The sequence below is a fragment of the Solanum pennellii genome, chromosome 10, assembly GCF_001406875.1.
Source record: "Solanum pennellii chromosome 10, SPENNV200".
NCBI lineage: Eukaryota > Viridiplantae > Streptophyta > Magnoliopsida > Solanales > Solanaceae > Solanum > Solanum pennellii.
The window spans coordinates 79773985-79794423 of record NC_028646.1 but is presented as its reverse complement, the minus strand read 5'-3'; the positions used below and the strand labels follow the sequence as shown (position 1 = coordinate 79794423).

The 20439-nt window shown below is 28.9% G+C and overlaps 4 protein-coding genes across 4 annotated transcripts; 1 reads left to right on the top strand and 3 right to left on the bottom strand.

The window, feature by feature from the left end:
- Nucleotides 1-3332: 3332 nt before the first annotated feature.
- Nucleotides 3333-4344, bottom strand: LOC107032342 (NDR1/HIN1-like protein 3). Its single transcript, XM_015233939.2, has one exon. The coding sequence runs from the start codon at nt 4186-4188 to the stop codon at nt 3493-3495; it is 696 nt and encodes a 231-aa protein (XP_015089425.1). The 5' UTR covers nt 4189-4344; the 3' UTR covers nt 3333-3492.
- Nucleotides 4345-7678: 3334 nt separating this feature from the next.
- Nucleotides 7679-8606, bottom strand: LOC107001714 (NDR1/HIN1-like protein 3). Its single transcript, XM_015199685.2, has one exon. It carries the CDS (start codon nt 8498-8500, stop codon nt 7823-7825), a length of 678 nt encoding a protein of 225 aa, XP_015055171.1. The 5' UTR covers nt 8501-8606; the 3' UTR covers nt 7679-7822.
- Nucleotides 8607-10735: 2129 nt separating this feature from the next.
- LOC107001782 (NDR1/HIN1-like protein 3) lies at nt 10736-11649 on the top strand. Its single transcript, XM_015199754.1, has one exon. The coding sequence runs from the start codon at nt 10826-10828 to the stop codon at nt 11501-11503; it is 678 nt and encodes a 225-aa protein (XP_015055240.1). The 5' UTR covers nt 10736-10825; the 3' UTR covers nt 11504-11649.
- Nucleotides 11650-14924: 3275 nt separating this feature from the next.
- On the bottom strand, nt 14925-15967 carry LOC107002677 (NDR1/HIN1-like protein 1). Its single transcript, XM_015200807.2, has one exon. The coding sequence runs from the start codon at nt 15788-15790 to the stop codon at nt 15155-15157; it is 636 nt and encodes a 211-aa protein (XP_015056293.1). The 5' UTR covers nt 15791-15967; the 3' UTR covers nt 14925-15154.
- Between the last annotated feature and the right edge of the window lie 4472 nt (nt 15968-20439).

Below are 20439 nucleotides of genomic sequence, written 5' to 3'. Positions count from 1 at the left end.
AAGTTCGTGAAACGTATTATTTGTCTGGCTCCAAAAGCTTTATAAATTTGCACTTAGGTTATGCTATCATCAAGCTTAATTCTACTAGCAACTCATGGGTCAAAACTCTCCAGAATTGTCACGACTCAAGTTCGTGAAACGTATTATTTGTCTGGCTCCAAAAGCTTTATAAATTTGCACTTAGGTTATGCTATCATCAAGCTTAAAACTACGTATACTATATAAACTTTTATCAAATATATGGCTTGCAAATTCCATATATATCTCTTTTTCAAAAGTTTATCGACCTAAAACCTACCAGTTCATTCATCAACCAACCCTCCAACATGAGCGTCACAAGAATATATATATATATATATATATATATATATATATATGCATATGATATTTGTTTGTATAATTTTTTTGGTATAGGGGTAGTTTTGATCCTCTTAATATGCATTTTGGACATAAAATAATGGAACCATTTTGGGATTGAAACAAATCAAATTTTTATTTCCTTGAAAATATATATTCCTTAAATGAAAGATGAATTATTTTGTCTATTGAAACTTCGATGTGAAGCCTTGATGGAATATAAGACATCATCATTATATAGGCAAAATCTTTCTCCTTTTTCTTTCTTTAAAAATGTATATCTTAACTTCATATAATTTAAGGAAGTTGCTCACCTTTTAACTTTTAGGAACCTTTTCAAAATTCCTTCCATTAACTTTTTAGTGAAGAGTCACTTTACCAATATAGATTGTGGCGCAGTGGTGAGAATGTTTGACCCTTAACTAGAGATTTCGGATTCGAACTCTGGATATGGAGAAAATCCTGTTAGTGAGCGTCATCCTCAAATGGATCCTATAGTGCGGGATTCGGAGTTAGTTTTTTTTTTTAAAAAAAAAAATAATTGTTGCATAAATTAAAGACTAATGAACCCAATTTGGTGACTTGCAACACTAATGGACTTAACAATTGAGCCCAATACAATCCTATTAACAGTGCTTACTAAGCCCAACAAAGTTCACGAATTATTCTTATTGGGCTGGCCTGCTACTCATATTCTTAGAATAACTAACTGATGAAATAAATCATACTTAATTTTTTTTTTATAAAATAACAAATTAAGCAATTAAAGCTTACTAATATTTGTGTGGATTAAGTTATGACTAGCATTTTAGTATATCGCAGCCCGAATTGCTTTTATACGGGTCAATAAACAGTTCATTTATTAACTCAGCCCAATTTAATTCGCCTAAATTCTGTCTAACCCGCTTATTTGATACCTCTACGTGGTACGAATGCTCTTTGGAGCAACACATGGGGGCACCTAATTTCACAATAATAGAACACATATAATGTGTCCTAGCAATTTCTCTTTTCGTGTTTATTTTAAAGTGAAAAAAACTCGTTACACATGGGCCTTGCCTCGTCCTAATGAATCTTTGTCAAACATTATAAATGCGAGAAGAATTTTAGCAGCTTAATTGATTGAGTATCATAATATTTACTTTATTATTAAGGGTTCGATTCTCCACTATATATGTTATTGTTGCCAATCTGTGTTATAAAAATCAGAAATTACTGGTTGTAATAAATCATTCAGAAACACGAAGTAACTGAGATTTTTATAACCAGTAAGTAAGATAAACAGAAATTTATTTGTAAAAAATAATTGAATTTGTAAAAACTTACCAGAATTTGTAATACTCTTTTAGAATAATTTAGGAAGAAAATCAAGTCCACTGAATTCACAATGTCCCCTTAAGGAAATTATTCCCCTCTAGTATCCGAGGTTTGATTTGGAATATAACCTCCCAGGGTAAAATGATCTTAATCAGTAGAGTATAGATACCAAAAACTCTACTGTCAGCAAATCAATCTACAGCAGGAAAGTACACGAAGAAATAGTGTTTTTAAGAAGAAGGAAGATCAGACAATTCGTTAGGAAATATTCTGAAGACTGAATGGTATTTATAGGCAAGAAGAATAAATTCTGAAAGGTTGCAACCCTTTCAGAATTGACACGACCATTAATGAAAGGTTGCAAACTTTCAAATGGTATTGACTGTTCCTGAAAGTTGCAACCTTTCAGAATAGTCATGGCGGGAATTGTTTTTTTTTTTTTGAATATAACAGAATTTAAAACGGGTCACGCGCGCGGATCCGAGTCGGGTCGGGTTAACTAAAAAGTTGAAAACATTTCGGTTAACTTCTGTTATCAACTAATTAATTGAAAAATAATTTTTGGCCATTTAATTAATTAATCTCTCGATCAATCATTTGCCAAAGCCAAAGCCAAAGCGAGCGACGACGACGGCGCGAGGGGGGTCCCTCTTTCTAACCCTTTTAACAATAAATAGGAGTGTTTATTTATTTAAACTCTCCTATTTTCATTTCCATTACCGATGATGGACTATTGCCTTTTTCATTAAAACATTAGAGGGCTTTTCAAGTTCCCAACCTTTCAAGTTCTAAACTTTTCAAATTCCTCTCCTTCCCTCTATTTCCCATCAATTCTTGCTACATACCCAACAGTTATTCCTTCCCCATTTCGCCTCTATTTCCCATCGATTCTTGCTACATACCCAACAGTTATTCCTTCCCCATTTCGCCTGTCCTTAAAGAATTACTAGTTTAATATTTCATTACTTTAATACGAATTGAGTTGATATTGATAGTCCAGAAAAAATGATTTGTATATCATCCGTCAAGTAAAATTCTGTTTTTATTACTTATCTATTAGAACCTCATGGAATATATCAAGTAACGTAACGTCATTGATTTCTATACTAAAATGCCTTATGCCTTCTTTTATTTGGAAGCTACTAACATAACGATATAATGAAATTGACATTAAGAGATACCTCTTTGCTACGTAATTACTTATTGAGAAATAGTAGTTGGTAAATCGAAAAGGACTAATATGTAACACGTTTTGTCAAATAAAGGGGTGCAAGTGTAGTTTTTATAAAATGAGAGGGCGTCTACGTGCAATTATTAATGGATCGTTATTCTGTATTTTCTTTTCAAACTTATCTATTCGTTTTTTAAATAATCGTGGTGTCTGTTCATCAAGACTATGTCAGATGGAAAAAAATCATCTAGTGTTTTTTATTACCATTAAAATTTGAACTTAAGACCTCACGACTCTCAACTACTTCATTGACTACTAGGCCATATCTTTGAATGCCGATTCGTAAAAGATATTTTAGCTCACCTAAAATGAGAAATTTATGATCACACATAATGTAATTATTAGGAGTAATAGGTTTGGATTAGGTATCTCATTGACCCACCTAAAAATTTTTAATCAACACCCAAATTGAAATAACAAAAGCAAGAACCATACCAATAATGAAATTAAAGAAGAAAAATGTACATTATTTATTTCACAACAATGATACATATATGTCCATGAATGCTAAAGCCCAAATGGAAAAAAACAAAGAGATAAAATAAAATAAAATAAAATAATAGTACTCAAATAAAAAAATATATTACCTACCAATCAAGATGACATCTAGTTTCTTCAAAATTACCAGATCTACCATTAGACTCCAAAGGTACCTTAAAATCACATTCAATTTTAGGCTTAATTTTATGAGTTTTAATCCAACCAATCTTTAGCCTAATACGCATATTAAGCTTCACTTCAATCTCATAAACCCCTAAATTCTTCTCATTAATATAATTTGATTTCTCTCTATCTCCCAATAAAACCAAACCTTGTCCTTTAAACACCGGATGCAAAATGCTAGTATTTTTGTGACCTTGATAAAACGGTTCCACATTCTGACTAGCAAACCTCTGACCACCATATATAGCTCTTGCTTCTACCGAATCGTAGTAAATCCCAACGCGCTTGTTAGGGTTCCTTATAGTCATGTTGAGGGCTAGATCATAGTAGAGTGTGTTGTTTGTAGTGGAATAATCGAATTGTGTCAACGTGGCATCAGTCACGTAGAATTTGACCTTGTTAGGACGTAGGACTAGCCAAAGGACTAACACAATGACTCCAATGATGATGAGAAGAGTGAAGATTATTTGGCAAATGCAAGTGCATAGACAATTGAAGAGACAACTACATGGGTTGCAACAACTACCACCACCGCGACTACGGTGGTAGGTTTTGGTTGGTGGTGGTGGTGGAATTGAGGGGCCATAATAGGCTCCGTTTAAGTTAGGTTCTGGTGCCATAACTTAAACGAGAAATATAAGAGATATGTTATAGTTTTTTTTTGTGTGTGTTGATGAAGATGATATTTTAGTGGATGAAGATGAATTATTTGTATTTTGGTAGGGTGTGTGTTTTCTTTGTTTTGAGTTTTTTATAAATAGAAGAAAAAGGACGTGTTTTGGAGTTTGAAGGACGCGCTAGTTTATTTATTGGTAGCTTCTTAGAAATTGTGCCTAACAAATGTATGTATATCAAGATTATAAGTCATTGACTTGGTATATAGTCAAGACTTTAATAATATAGGCTAAAGATGGGTACTTGATCAAACTTTTATGATTTTTGGGTGATTTACATGACCCCACAAGTTAGTTTTCGAGATTAAATTAGATATGAGATTTATTTTCTTGTATAAGTATAGTGATATCAAAGTCGGACATATATCGATTCTTGATGTTTATTTGGTGTTGGGTCTTTGTATTATATTATGGAAAAATTATTTAAATATATATTTTATTTAATCATAATCTCTTAAATTTTTCGTGTCATTTAAAAATATTTAAAAAATTCCTTCTCGGATAAATCATATTTTTCTCGCTGGTACATTCCTATACCCTTTCGAATACATCCTTCTCATCTCTGGTACATCTCTCACCTATGCATCGGGATGTCTGCTGGTGTATCTGAAAATCCTATCTAGATGTCCTATCCACTCTATGATACATCCTTCCCTTTCAGATACATCTCTCACCTATGTATCAAATTGTCCAGTGATGTATTAAAAAGTTCAGTAATGTATTCAAAATCTATAAAACTACTATGGCTCCTATTTTTCTCAAGAGAACTCTTGTAACTCGTTTTAAAACGTTGAAGATAGACATAAGTTAGAATTTCAATTCCACAATTATACACCTATTGCTCATGAGTACGTATGGGACTTGTGACTAAATTGGAATCTCAAATAGAACATTATTTTTCACATAACTTAGATGTTTTGAGACAACTTTTGTTGGGCAGCTGTGCTATCTATTTTTGCTCCACTCTTCAAAATATGCCATAACACAACAACATTATCCTACCAAACTCTATTTTCGTATTCTTTATGAAAAGGAAAAATGTTACTCTTATCTATATTTATGTTTTTTTACAACAAATGTACAAGTTAATATTATTACAATAATTGAGTTTACAATTAATTATTTATAAATATGAGTCTAATTTCGTATATATAGGAAATATTCCCTTTTGGTCCAGCCAGACTCTAGTCTTTTACGTATTTAATAAAGTTTCACTTCTATCTCATAAATTTACGAATTCTTCTCATTATCGTAATTCAATTTTTCTTTATCTTTCAATAGAACAAAACCGTGTTCTTTAAAGACCGAATGCAAATTGCTAGTATTTTTGTGAGTAGAAAATCTCTCACCTCCATACATATTATCTCTTGTTTTGATTGAAACGTAGCAAATCTCAACATGGCTTATTGGTAGTCATGTTTAGGGGAAAATCGTAGTAAAATGTTAAAATTGTGTTTATTTTAAAGTATATTATATATTGAAGCAAAAATATGTTTTTGTGTTAGATTGGAATTATAAAATATTGGTAAGCAAAAATGATTTATATAATAATTAAATGGTAAAAAAAGGTCGTTTGACATTTTCAAAAACGCCTTCTTAGACATTGAAACACATCGTAGCAACGAAGATTGCGCGTAGTATTTATCATCAAAGACTATTCTCATTGAAAAAATCTTCAAAATCCATTCGTTGTGATTTAAGTGTTTTAGTCTGATTAGATCACAAATTTAAAAATAAAAAAAAGATCTTGAATCTTATAATTTTAAATTAAAAATGTGTATAATCTTTTAAATCTCGCGGTCTTAAACTTGTCATGTAGAATCTTGGAGTTGAAAAACTTGAATTGGGATAGAGGGAGTAGTATACATCAAGTGGCGTACCCACCTCTGCCCAAGAGGTATCGAGCGACACCTCGTCGTCGAAAAATTACAGGTTAAATTTTGATTAGTAATTACATATGTAAATATTGACACCTCTTGATATAAGTTAAATATTTAATTTGATAGTTAAAGTGTTGTGAAAATTCTTTGAAGTCATGGTTATAGTCATACTAACCTCGTAATTATATTTTTTACTACAACTATTAAAACCCCTTAATAACAATTCTGATTCGGCTACTAGTATACATTATTGTTTTACCTTTTCAAGTATCAATAAAATAAAAAAATTCACTACCAATAATTTGATAAAGTGGCAAGTCTGTGTTTCGAGGCGTCGCCTTTGTTAGGAAGCGATTTGTCCTTTAAGTGGGACTTCTTGGCGCGATTTCAAATTTAGTCAGACTCCAATATTAATATCGGACATCAGAAATAACCAAAAAAATCACTAAAATTACATGTCTCGTACTCTAATTTGTAATTTACCTCTCAAGTGAAATTAAGTAATTTTTCCATCGACTAAATTTGAATTTGCACCAAAAATATCTTTCGGATGAAATATTTCTTAACAAACGCGACTTCCTATACTACTTACTACTCCATCACAATTCATTTTTCGCGACTTTCATATTACTCTGGAACATATTGCGACACAACCTTTTTAATAAACCAAATCACATCAACATTATCTTTTGCAAATTCTCTTTTTCATATTTATTATGAAGCCAAAACATGTTAATTTCACATGACTGGTCTTATTGAAGTAGAAAAATTTGTCTCACAATCAAGACAGACATTTTGGCAAATGGTTTATTGGCTAGTCACATTCACAAGTCTCCATCATTTATTCACTTGTAAGAAAAACAATATCATTAATTAGCTTAATGTCAACATAAATTGATCTTACAATAAAATGTCTATGGTTAATTTCTCAAAAGATAGCTAGTTGCACTTGACGTTAAGTGGTAATACAATTTACCTTGAAATGACTCGAACTCATATATATCAAGTAAATATAGTTGAGTCTAGAACCTATATTATACAATCGTGATAGATGCAGAATTTTTATTAAGAAATCACCAAAAATAAAATATATTGCCTTTCAAATATGTACTTGGAACCTCGAGGTGAAGTTATATATATATACCTTTATATCGAAGGTGGTTAAGGAACACTTGGATGCGCTTTAGCTTGTAATTTTTCTGTTTGTTATGGTAATCTTTTCACATTTGTTACCAAAAAAAAATAAAAAATTAAAACTTTCACAAATATTTGTGTTAGGATGTATATTCTCTCCATTTTTATTTACGTAATACTATTTGACATAAAAACTAAATATAAAAGAGAATATAAGACTTCTAAAGCAACCAATATGTATATTTCTTAGCCTTTTCTTGACCTTTACTTTATATTCTGCGTGAAAAAGGAAAATGTCAACTTTGCCTTTTCTTCAAAATTAAAAATTGGCTTTAATAAACTTTAATCAACTTCCAAACTACTAACTTAATAAAGAAAAAACTACAGTATCCAAATTCCAGAATAAAGAAAATCAGCAACAATAAAGCAAACTCATTATTTATTAACATCCATAATATATATCCAAATAACAAAAAAGGAGATAAATCCCCTAATCAAGAAAATACACTAATATGAACCAATAAATATAGGAAATACAACAAATCACAAATAAAAAATAAAAAAAATTACCAATCAAAATGGCACCTAGTTTCCTCAAAATTAACAGATCTGCCATTGGCCTCCAAAGGTACCTTAAAATCACACTCAATTTTGGGCTTAATTTTGTGAGTTTTAATCCAACCAATCTTTAGCCTTATACGCATGTAAAGCTTCATTTCCATCTCATAAATCCCTAAATTCTTCTCATTATTATAATTTGTTTTCTCTCTGTCTCCCAATAAAACCAAATTTTGTCCTTTAAATACCGGATTCAAATAGCTAGTATTTTTGTGACCTTGATAAAATCGTTCCAAATTTTGACTAGCAAATCTCTGACCTTGATACATACCTCTTGCTTCTATCGAATCATAGTAAATCCCAATTCGTTTATTAGGGTTCCTAATAGTCATGTTGAGGGCTAGATCATAGTAGAGTGTGTTGTTTGTAGTGGAATAATCGAATTGTGTCAACGTAGCATCAGTCACGTAGAATTTGACCTTGTTAGGACGTAGGACTAGCCATAGGACTAATGCAATGACTCCAAGGACGATGAGGACGGTGAAGATTACTCGGAAAATGCAGTTGCATAAGCAACCGAAGAGGCAGCTGCAAGGGTTGCAGCTGCTTCCCCGTCCATGTCGATGGTAGGATTTGGACGGGGGCGGAATGGACGGGCCATAATAGGCTCCGTTCAAGTTGGACATAGCTTATAACCAAAAAAAAAAAGTCAAAATTAAGTACGTATAACTTTTTTTTGTATTTGTTGCTTTGGTGTAATATAAGATGAAAAAAATATATAGATGAGAGTTATGATGGTATGGTGAGTAATGGATAAATATTTATAGGTGTTTGTATAGTGTATGATTTAATGTGTATATTATTTGAGTAGGTAAAATATGTTGAATTGGTAAGCAAAAGTGGATTGATTTTGCATAAATTGCCGTGTTTTTATGTTCTTTGAAATGACGCGGTTGCTTCTTGGCAAGATTTCACATATATAAACGCTACTCATTCTTAATCAGAGATTTCAGATTTTTTTAATACAGAGTCATCTTCGTCAAAAAAAGTGTGAAACTTTACGATGAAATTTTAAATTTAGTCAAACTTCAATACGAATATAAACAATAACTAAAAATAAACATAAAACCAATTTAGATTGACTTTTGACGGATGACTTTGAAATGAACGAGTCTTAAGAATATTCAAGCACGGAAGGCTTGCTTACTAAGTACGTAGTATTTAATTTATTATTTGCTAAAAATGGTAAGAGATTTAAGCTTAGAAATATGAGATAAATAAGATAATAAAATGTCTAATCATCGAAAGAATGTTTAATATAAGGAATAAAGTCAGAAAGAATGAAGATTTTTCGATGAGCTAATATTGATGTTTCAAGTTCAATTAACTAATCTAATTTTATTATTTCTTATTACATAGATTAATTAACCATATAAATGATATAATAATACATTATCCTCAATTACATTTTTTTCACTTAAGATACATATATGCTTAAGGTTTTACGATTAATTGAATCTAATATATAAACAGGAAAAATAATATATTTTAAATATTTAGCTTATCTACGTAATAAGTATTTAAAAACATATTCAAAGCATTTCAAAATTGACTGTTAATATCTAGTAAAAATACTTTATGATATATTCAGTTATTCAAATAAAATACACTATCATCTAAAAATTATCGATATGGTTAATTAATTTTTTAAGCTTCAAATTATGACTTTCTTATTGTCATTATCAGACAAACCACGTGTCTTACTAAACAGCTTTAAAAATTCAAATAACATCAAACATATCATTTTCATTTGAAATTGTTTTCATAGAAGTTTCCACTCTTTTTGTTTTTTCATTTTTATTTAGACATAGAACTAAAATTCAACAACATACAAATATGAAACAAATCTTTTATTTACGCGTGACAATTTTTTTAAAAAAAATAACAGCGACCCTTAAAATACCATGTATACAAATTTCAACATCTATATATATTTAGTCATAAAATGAGACTTTTCATTACCTAATCAACATATATATGATATCTACATGGAGTATTTGATTTTGACTATATTGTTTGAAATATATTTTATATTAAATCCGAGTGGTTAGGTTGTGAAATAAGAAAACACAATAGAAAAAAATGCAAGTTCATTATAATTAAAACCTAATTGGAAATGCATTATGTGTTCACGCAGGATGAGGAAAAGGATCGCACCTCAAGAAATGTAATTATAGTGATTGTTTTCATAACTCGAATTTGTGATCTATAAATCACATGAAGAGAACCTTATTTATACAAATTTAATTATATATAATGACGATTAACTAAAGTAAATCAAATGAATATCCTAATGAGATTTATCGAAAGATATATCTCTACTAAAGATAAGAATTGAATATATTTTATTCAGACTTCATTTATGGAATCAGACTGAATATATCATATACGATATCGTTGTTATGAATACCCTAATGAACTATGTGATGTTGATTCTTCCTTCTACTTGAAAAAATAGACAAAAAGGAAGAATGTTCCAACGTCCCTATCACAATATAAATATTTTAATTATATATACCATTTTACTCTTCTCATAATATCCTATTCATATTATCATCTTCTTAACTAATTAAACATCATATGTATATGTAGAAGATACTTGAAAAAAATAAAAAAAAATCTTGACTAAAATTCAAGTCAATAAACTATATCTTAATTGGAAATATCTAAGAAAGACAATGTCAAGAGAAACCGTGTCTTTCAAATAAACAATATTTTCCATTAAAGTTTTCTACTATTCAATTAAATTCCCATTTGCTTACCAATTCAATATTTTCCATTCTACACAAAAAATAATATCTAACAAATTAACCAAAGTTTAATCAACAAACACCTATATATATTCATCTCTACTCACCAAAAGTTATATCATTCTCAAAGCAACAAATAGATTAAAAAAAGAAGTTAATACGTACTTAATTTTGACTTTTTCTTTTTTTTGGTTATAAGTTATGTCCAACTTGAACGGAGCCTATTATGGCCCGTCCATTCCGCCCCCGTCCAAATCCTACCACAGACATGGACGGGGAAGCAGCTGCAACCCTTGCAGCTGCCTCTTCGGTTGCTTATGCAACTGCATTTTCCAAGTAATCTTCACCATCCTCATCATCCTCGGAGTCATTGCATTAGTCCTATGGCTAGTCCTACGTCCTAACAAGGTTAAATTCTACGTGACTGATGCTACGTTGACACAATTCGATTATTCCACTACAAACAACACACTCTACTATGATCTAGCCCTCAACATGACTATTAGGAACCCTAATAAACGAATCGGGATTTACTACGATTCGATAGAAGCAAGAGGTATGTATCAAGGTCAGAGATTTGCTAGTCAAAATTTGGAACGATTTTATCAAGGTCATAAAAACACGAGTTATTTGAATCCGGTATTTAAAGGACAAAATTTGGTTTTATTGGGAGATAGAGAGAAAACAAATTATAATAATGAGAAGAATTTAGGGATTTATGAGATGGAAATGAAGCTTTATATGCGTATTAGGCTAAAGATTGGTTGGATTAAAACTCACAAAATTAAGCCCAAAATTGAGTGTGATTTTAAGGTACCTTTGGAGGCCAATGGCAGATCTGTTAATTTTGAGGAAACTAGGTGCCATCTTGATTGGTAGATTTATTTATTTTTAAATCATTTTCTTATTTATTATCCTTTTTCTTTCATTAGTATATTTTCTTGATTAGGAGATTTGTCTCCTTTTTGTTATTTGGATTATACTATGGTTGTTAATAAATGATGATTTACGTTTATTTATGCTGATTTTCTTTGTTAATTATTATGAGGATGTATTTTGTTTGTTTGTTTATTAGTTTGGAAGTTGATTATAATAAATCCACTTTGTTAATTGGTAATTAGAAGGTTAAAAAAATAATTAATTCTAGTATATCACCTGACATGTTTAAGACGATAAGATTCAAATGACACTTTGATATATTGTTATATGTTAGTACATTATTATAGCAATAATATTTTTTTTTCACTTGACCACTTTTAATTCATTTATAATATAAGTTTAATACATATTACAAAGAACAAATTTATTATAATACATTATCATACATTTTGATACACTTATAATTCAATTTGACAATTTTTTACCAAACAAACATAATATATTTCAAAAACAATTATAATTCAAATATATTGCATACATCATTCACTTTTATTATATATTACAGATTTATCACAATATTGCTATAAATAATAATAAATAAAAAATATCACTAAAATTAGTAATTATTTTTTAAAATATATTAATTTATTTAATTTTCCCTTTCTTTCGTGTATCTCTTTTGACCAGCCTGAATGGTATTGGGCTAGATTGAGTCTTCTTAACATAGGGCCATTTCTCTGTTCAACCGGCCCAACTATTACCAACACATTATATTAAAACTCAAACTACGCGTTGTTTCAATTGAATATCTTTATCTCTCGGTATAATGTTAATCACATAAAATATGCAAGCTTCCTTAATTAAATCATTCACCTCATTAAGTCATAAAACCCACACATATTTTGAGATGATGCGTATAATTAATGGAGATGACATATTCTATGTGGTTAACTTAATTACCAAAAAGACAAACGAAAATACAGACAAAATGTGAATCGAGATAGTCTAAAGAGTTGAGATGTTCAATTAGAATATGATTTAGTTTGAGTATCTGAATAAAATAGCCCGACGAGTTTAAGAATCTAACCAAATATTATGCCAAAATTAAATATTTCTTTTGTAATTTCCTTGCATAGTCATGAACTCCATATAACGATGCTAAGTTCAATGAATGAAAATGAGTGGTGATAGTATGATGAGGAGACATTATATGAGTTTGTGATAGTATGATGAGAACATAGACTCCATATTATTATTATTTTATATAATTCAAATCTTACGAATTTTAATGTCATCACTCAAACTCAACGGTTAACGCATTATTCGTTTTAGCCCCCCTTCATTCGGCCTAGCTACCTCAAAGTCATTTGAGCCTCATGTCTCATGATTTTGTTCTATAAAATTCTAATCTAAAAATTTCTCGATAATTAAAATTCTGAATTCACCTCTTTAACTAAGAAAATACCAATAATTGAATTATGAACTCACTCTTTAACTATATCCCTATCATTCCAACTATTTGAGTTCATGTGCCACTTGTCCATTTTGGACTTTTATGGATTTAGTTTGTTGTAATTTTGGACCATGAAAACAACGACCATTAAAGCCAAAATGGGCCAACCATAGATAGAATATTATTGGATGTCATATACTACAACAATAGAATACAAATAAAAATTAATTAGATATGGGACATATACTATACTCTATATTATTAGGTCATCCACCCATTCTTCTATTTTAGTCACATCTCTTTCTTACACGTAAAGTATATTGTCCTATCGACGGTTAATCAGATCTCTTTATAATAGTCATTTTTTCACTATCGTAATATTTTAATAAAAATATAAATTTATATTTTAAAAAAGTTTGATAGTAATGTTATATATTTTCTTATTCACAAAAAAGTTTGAATATATCAACACTTTATGCTTAAGTCTCTTTCATTGTTGTCCAATGACATAAAGCCTCATAAATCTTATCTATTTGATACTCAATTTTCTTAATAATAAATTACTAAACACACTTTCCCACTAATACTCTACTAACAATTTACTAATAATTAACCCACCTACTCCTAAGCACTTTCATAAAGTGTCAAAAGTATGAAACTATAGCTCCTATTTAATTAAAACAGAAAAAAAAATTCTTATAAAAATAGTTCACGTATATTCGATCTTAAAATTTTCATGATTAAATAATAATTAAATAAAATACAATAATTATCATGACCCCTACTCCAGTTAGTACACATAACTTGTAGCAGATTCAGAATGTATAACATGCAAATGTACCAAAATACAATTTTTATAATCGATAAAATCTGAATTTATCGATACGTTAAATACGATCCCTAAAAAGTGTCATCGCACATTGAAATTATGGTAGTGAAGAGAGACGTATGAAACAAGTTATTGTTTGGTAAACAGCCTAAATCAAGCATTACATTAAAATTAAATTATATATCACATGGGTTGCCCCCTTCTATATATTCCTAGGTTAATCAAAACAGGGCACATGTACCATTTTACCTAACTTTAAATATAAAAAAATGAAAAAATCGATAATTTAATACATAAAATATTTCACGTTAGCGTAATTCGAAAATTCACTACCCCTCACAACTATTGAAGAGTAAACTTCAAATCCTCAAAGTAACCATGAGAAAGAAAAAAAACAATTTTCTCATGATCTGAGTTAATTATTTGTGACTTTATATTATATTATTTTTTATAGTAGAAGAGAATATCTCTCACTTTTATAGGCTCCTTTTTTTTAATTGGCAAAAATACAATAGGAGAATCACCATATGTTATGTAATATTCATGAAAAATACCTTTTTCACATAAAGAATTAACTTTCTTTTAGTTTTAACTCGATCTATTATATTTATAGTAGAATTCATTTTAACTTTAAATAAGGAAACTTATATAAAAAATAGATCATAATAATTTTATATTGAAGGCTCGAATAACTCAAAAAGTAATCATTACTCAAAGTAATAATTAGAGTGAACCAATAATTTCTTACATGATCCAATGTTTCACCAATCCTAAAAACGAGTAAATAATTTATGGATTATGCTAAATGATTAGAATTTGACCAAAAAATTTTTTAAAATTATTATATGTTTTAGTTTTAAAATAAATTCATCTTTTTTTATTTTTTAATTAAAATGTTAATAGAATAAAAATATTAAAAAGATAAAATATCAATCTAGCCAAATTTTTTGGCAAATTCTTTTTTTCCATTATTTATTTAACTAAAATGAAAGATTAGTTTGATGCACTAATACTCTTTCTATGTATAAAATTCGGAGAAGAGTCCAAAGCACAATGACTCAGAAGACATGCTTTATATTTCTGCAAAATCTGTTTCCAAGATTTGAACCCTCGTATCGTTCATGAAATAAGAAAGACGATTATTTGTAATTTATTTATAATATAAGTTTTCCAATATTATTCTTTAACAGAAAAAATGTACAGTTCATTCAACTTTATAGGACCAAAAATATTAAAATTGTAAATAGCAGAAAATTAAAAAAAAATAGAAAATAAAAGTTGGTCCAAAAAAGAAAAAGTAATTAAAAAGAAAAATATAAATACTTCCAATGGCAATAAACGCCTCTGCTTCATCTTCTTCTCCAAATCACTAAACACTCACATCACAGCTCCGAGCAAGTTGATATTTCACGGCGTTATTTCCGACGATAATTCCGCCGTCGCCGGGATGATTTCCGAACGGAACATACGCCGTACACGTAACATGTAAGTGATAATGCCCAGTCGTAATCGTTCCAACTCTCCATTTCACACGGCCGTCAATTTTGAAATCGAGCCAAACGCCGCCGTTTTGCTGGTCTTCCTTCAGATCTGGTCCATTATAAGGTGAAATCGGAACATTGTTACTGAAAACGAACGGCGACCATATGTTAACGTCTTTATGACCTTGATAAACTGAAGGAATTTGGGTATAATATGTAATTTGTTGATTGTGATAGTTTGCGTATGTTTTCATCTTATCGTAGTAAACCCCGATTTTATCGTTAGGGTTCCGGGCAAATATAGTGACTTGAATTGATGTGGAGAAGATATTGGGAGCAGAGACGTTGAAATTGAAGATCGTAGCGTCTTGGAGAATGAATCTGGGTTTTTTCGGTTGTAGAATTGCCCAGACTAGTAAGATGGTTAAGAGGACGACGAAGAGGAAAATTAGGATTCCGGCGAAGAGTCGTCGGACGAGTTTTCGTTTTTTGTCTTTGTGGTGAGTGCACTCCTTGACTGACATGGTGGTGTTTACTCCGGCGGTAGCTCCGGTGATCGGCAAAGTAGTGGTGGAGCTGAAGATGTGGATAGTGATAGTACTAGTGTGGAATAAAAGGGAAGTGAGTGGTTATGGGGATTGGTTTATCTATATAGAGTAATAAAGTGAGCGTCACATCCTTCAAAAAAAAAAATTTGCAAAATTTAACAACTCGATTAAATTTAAATTCGCATCGTATAAATATATCGTAAAATAAATTATAATGTCAAAAAACTCTTCATCTCACGATATATCTATTTGTTTGAAATTACTGATTAAGATAAATGGTTAGAAAGGAATAACTATTGATATACAAGTTAAAATTATAAACTTTATGAATATACATATGCGTGATAAACTCTTTTTATCTTTTTATGTGTTCAATTTTTAAATAAAAATTTAATTTTATAGTTGAATAGAAGAATTTTAATCGTTTCGTCAGTCGTTACGAAAAAAAGATGAGTAAGTTTACTCAGTTGAAGTGTAGTTACATAATTGATAGTTGTTACTAATTAAAGTTGTTCAAGAAGAATTACATATAGTTGTTTAGTTATAAAGAGTATATGTATAGTAATTTTTAGAAATATAAATAAATAATTCTATATTTTTACTCTACGTAGAATTCACGAGAGTACAAAAATTTATATTTTATGTTTCTACGAAAAGTTATTTTTATAACTAAAAATCTTCATGAGAGTTTGTCAAAATTTATATTTTATATTTCTACAAAAAGTTATTTTTATAACTAAAAAAGGTTTAAAATTTTAAATTTTAACTCACATAATAACAATTTTATCATTTTTTATGAAAAAAACAGTTTCATCTCTCTTTTTCTCAAAACCCTTGTTTAACTTGTGAAAATGATTAGTAACAAATGTTTTAAAAATAATTTACAAGAAATAATTATGGCGTAAATGACACGTTTATATCGTAATAGGGTCCACTTTTGCTATTATTATGGGGCAAATAAATTTCCCACCCAAGCCCGCCGACAACGGTTGGTTCTTTGAATATTTACGTATTTATTCTCTCCGTTTCAAAATAAGTTTTTAAAATATTTTAAAGTGTTAAATATTTCATATGAAATATTATTATAATTGTTGTTATTTTTATCTTTTCTAAAGCTCACACCTTATTTGTCGACTTGAAGCTATAATTTTAGAATTAAAATAACGTGATAATTACTTTATGTCATTTTTTTAACAACAAAATAATCTGAGAGATTTTTTATATTTGATTTCATTTATAAGTTGAATTTTTATATTTAAAATTTTGCCAATGTTTAAATTATTGTGTTTCACTAAATTTATGAATTTAGTCGACAAAATCATAAATATAAAAAAATTACATACAAATAGAGTCAAAATACAAGATTTTTTTTCAAGTCATTCCTTCTTTTTACATTTTGGTTCAATGCAAGTACATTTTTTTCTTCTTCGAAAAGTTTGGAGGCAAAATATGTAAATTGAAGTTAAATTTATAATGATATAAATTAAAAGACACGTCAAGATCAATTAACATGGAAAATTTTGATTATAGTTCTAAAAAAGTAAATTAATTTAATTAGTATCCAAAGAATCAATAGTATATTACGTATAATTACGCTCTCCAAAGTCCTAACCATAATAATTATAAGAGATTATATTAAACGGGTGGTTAATCATTATCACGAAGCTAATATCTGAACTAAATGTCTCTATTTTGATTAGTGACATTGTTTAGTAACGTCATTACTTAATAATCTCTAAAAATAATAACATGCTCTTTTAATTTGCATGAAGGGATGTTTTCATATTTAATATGAATAGTGAGGATGGTAACAGCCTAGCTAAGGGTGACAATGATGTTAACAAGGACGGATCTAGAGGTTCGATTACAGTTTTCGTATATTTATTATATTCACATAAGTTATATTTATCTAAAAAATTATTAGATATTAATTATATTTAAATTATTATTCTAATATTAACATAAAATATTTATAAATTTTAAATTCTGAATCTACGTCGAAAAAAGTATGTATAGTCAAAATAATGTAGCCGACCAAGTGGGAAAATGGTGCATCAAGGCCCCTACCCTTTAGAAGGTTCATGTATAGGCCACGAGTCCAAAATTTATATGATAAGAATTAATGAATGAATCATGAATTAAATTGACAAATATAATTGATCAGAGAGAATAATATAAGAGTCTTTATGATATAAATTTTAGTCTTGATATTTTAATTTATTTTTCTACACATTATTATGACATGTTATTATTAATGATGAAAAAGAAGAAAACTATTTTAAGCAACCATCCATGTGGTCAATTTGGGACATCATTTTCCTTGCATTATATTCCACCATATATACCTAATAGCTAATGTTCACTTTTTCCCCTAATCAATAATTAACCTAAAATATTCTCTATAATCTATTAATTAATTAATTAATTAATCAAGTGAATCCACACAAATTTTGCTTCTAATTATTCATGGATGTGACAAATTAGCAGCCCCAAACAAGGTCAGCAAAAGACTCAAGTACTAGAAAGTTCAATCAACAACTATTTGCTTGGAAATTATTGGCATTTACATGTGAATAATAATTGTATATGTTGTCTTATGATTCTAAATTATTGATTATGTGATTAATTAAATTCACAAAAAGAAAAAAGAAAAGGTGACCAATCATTCTTGTCGTTAAACAATAAAATTCTTTAGCTAATACTTCCTCCGTTCAGAAATATTTATCATGTTGCGCTTATCGAAAGTCAATTTGACTAATTTTCAAAGGTAAATTAGATCATATTAATTCTATATTTTAAACAAAAAAAAAATTAGATATTCTAAAACTATATGAAAAATACTATAAATTACAATTTTTTCATATTAATATGATGAAAAATACATCTTAAACTGTTAGTCAAAGTTTTTAAAGTTTGACTCTAAAAATAGAAACCATGACAAACAATACTGGATAGAGCGAGTATTATCTAACAATGCATTATACATATAATATCTTGCTTATTATGGGCTAGCTACTTAACACCAAAAATTTATAGTTAATTTTGACAATACATCATACGAGCCATGGTGGGAAAATTTATAAAAAGAAAAATTCTCACCTAAAGTACATCAAGAGATCGATGAGAAGTCTCACATTGGCAGAAAAACAAGGGGAGGGCTACTTCCGAAGAAAAAATGACTTTAAAATACCTAATATATAAACCTAAAAACTCTGAATGAGTACTTATTATTTTACTGTAATTTTACCAAATCATACACTCACAAATTAGGTCATGTATACCTTTTACTACTAACAACTTTTTTAGGTACATGAAGTTGAACTCCTCTAGTTGTTTCATTTGGACAATATTGGTAGAAAAAAGCAAGAAGCAACATATATAGAAAGCCCCCACAAATGCTAATTTAATGTTGTTTTGCTGGTGTCACTTAACAAATCTAAGTATATGCATATGATCCCCACAAGAATTTCATATACTTTTAACCTTATCATTATAATGTACATATATTCCAAAAGTGAAAAGGTATACTTTTGAGCTCTGACACAAACATAAACCTTCCTTGGAAAATTTTAATTATTTGTACTTGTTAACAACATCTTCTTTGAAGTTTGAGCTCTTTGATTAGTTAAAGTACATTACAAGTTCAGAAAATTTTCTTTAAAAATTGGTTGTTTCATCCAATGTGTGAGTTACACGTGGTGTAACAAAATAAACTATGTTGAAGAATGTGAAAATTGATCAAGAGGGATAGATGGGGTTGGGGGTAAGACTTTTGATGATGGAAAATGAGTAGTAAACAAGGATGTTTTAAGTAGAGTCGGAATTAAAATTTAAACTTTATTATAAATTATAAATTTTAGTGTAATGATATATATTAGGTGTTATTAAGCGGATCTTTTAAGTTAGATTGTTTTATTTATATATATATAAATAAATATTTAATACAAATAAAGAAATTAACTTAATTATATTTAATTGAACTTAGTCGAACTCTTAATCAACATTTTATCATGTATAAGTGGAGTCAAAAAATGATACTACTACATATAGAAGATCAAAAATTACTTTTTTATTGTCAAATCTCGTTGACTTCCTCCTGTATTTACTTTAGACTTTTGAGATTTTTTAATAAAATTTTTGACTCTGTTACTATTTATGAAAATGAAAGGAAGGATATAGATATATCAAATGTGTGACTCATACATGTGTGTGTTGTTCATTGGTCTTTTTCACACATTTAGTGCCTTTATAGTGTGTAAATAGAAAAAAACAGTAAAAAGGGCCCCTTTTTTTTTGACATTTGAAGACTTTCATTTAATTTAATTAGGTGTTGCTAGCCATATATCATGAGAATAGAGACTTCCCAATTTCCATAATACTCAAATAATTTAAATGCATTGTTAAGTTATGTCAAATAACTTCATAACATGAAATACAAATGTTTTCTTTTTTTTTTATTTTCTAGTGTTCAATTTTAGAAGCTCGCTATATGATAATACGATTAATACAGATTTACATCGAAAAACTAACTAAAAAGTAATTAAATCATTTTATTTTTAAGATTAACTATACTCTACATTTTGAACTCAAAATTTCTTCTTGAATTTCATATTAATTACTACCCA

Coding starts and splice junctions, on each gene's coding strand:
- LOC107032342 (XM_015233939.2), bottom strand. CDS start 4,188: ATGGCACCAGAACCTAACTTAAACGGAGCCTATTATGGCCCCTCAATT.
- LOC107001714 (XM_015199685.2), bottom strand. CDS start 8,500: ATGTCCAACTTGAACGGAGCCTATTATGGCCCGTCCATTCCGCCCCCG.
- LOC107001782 (XM_015199754.1), top strand. CDS start 10,826: ATGTCCAACTTGAACGGAGCCTATTATGGCCCGTCCATTCCGCCCCCG.
- LOC107002677 (XM_015200807.2), bottom strand. CDS start 15,790: ATGTCAGTCAAGGAGTGCACTCACCACAAAGACAAAAAACGAAAACTC.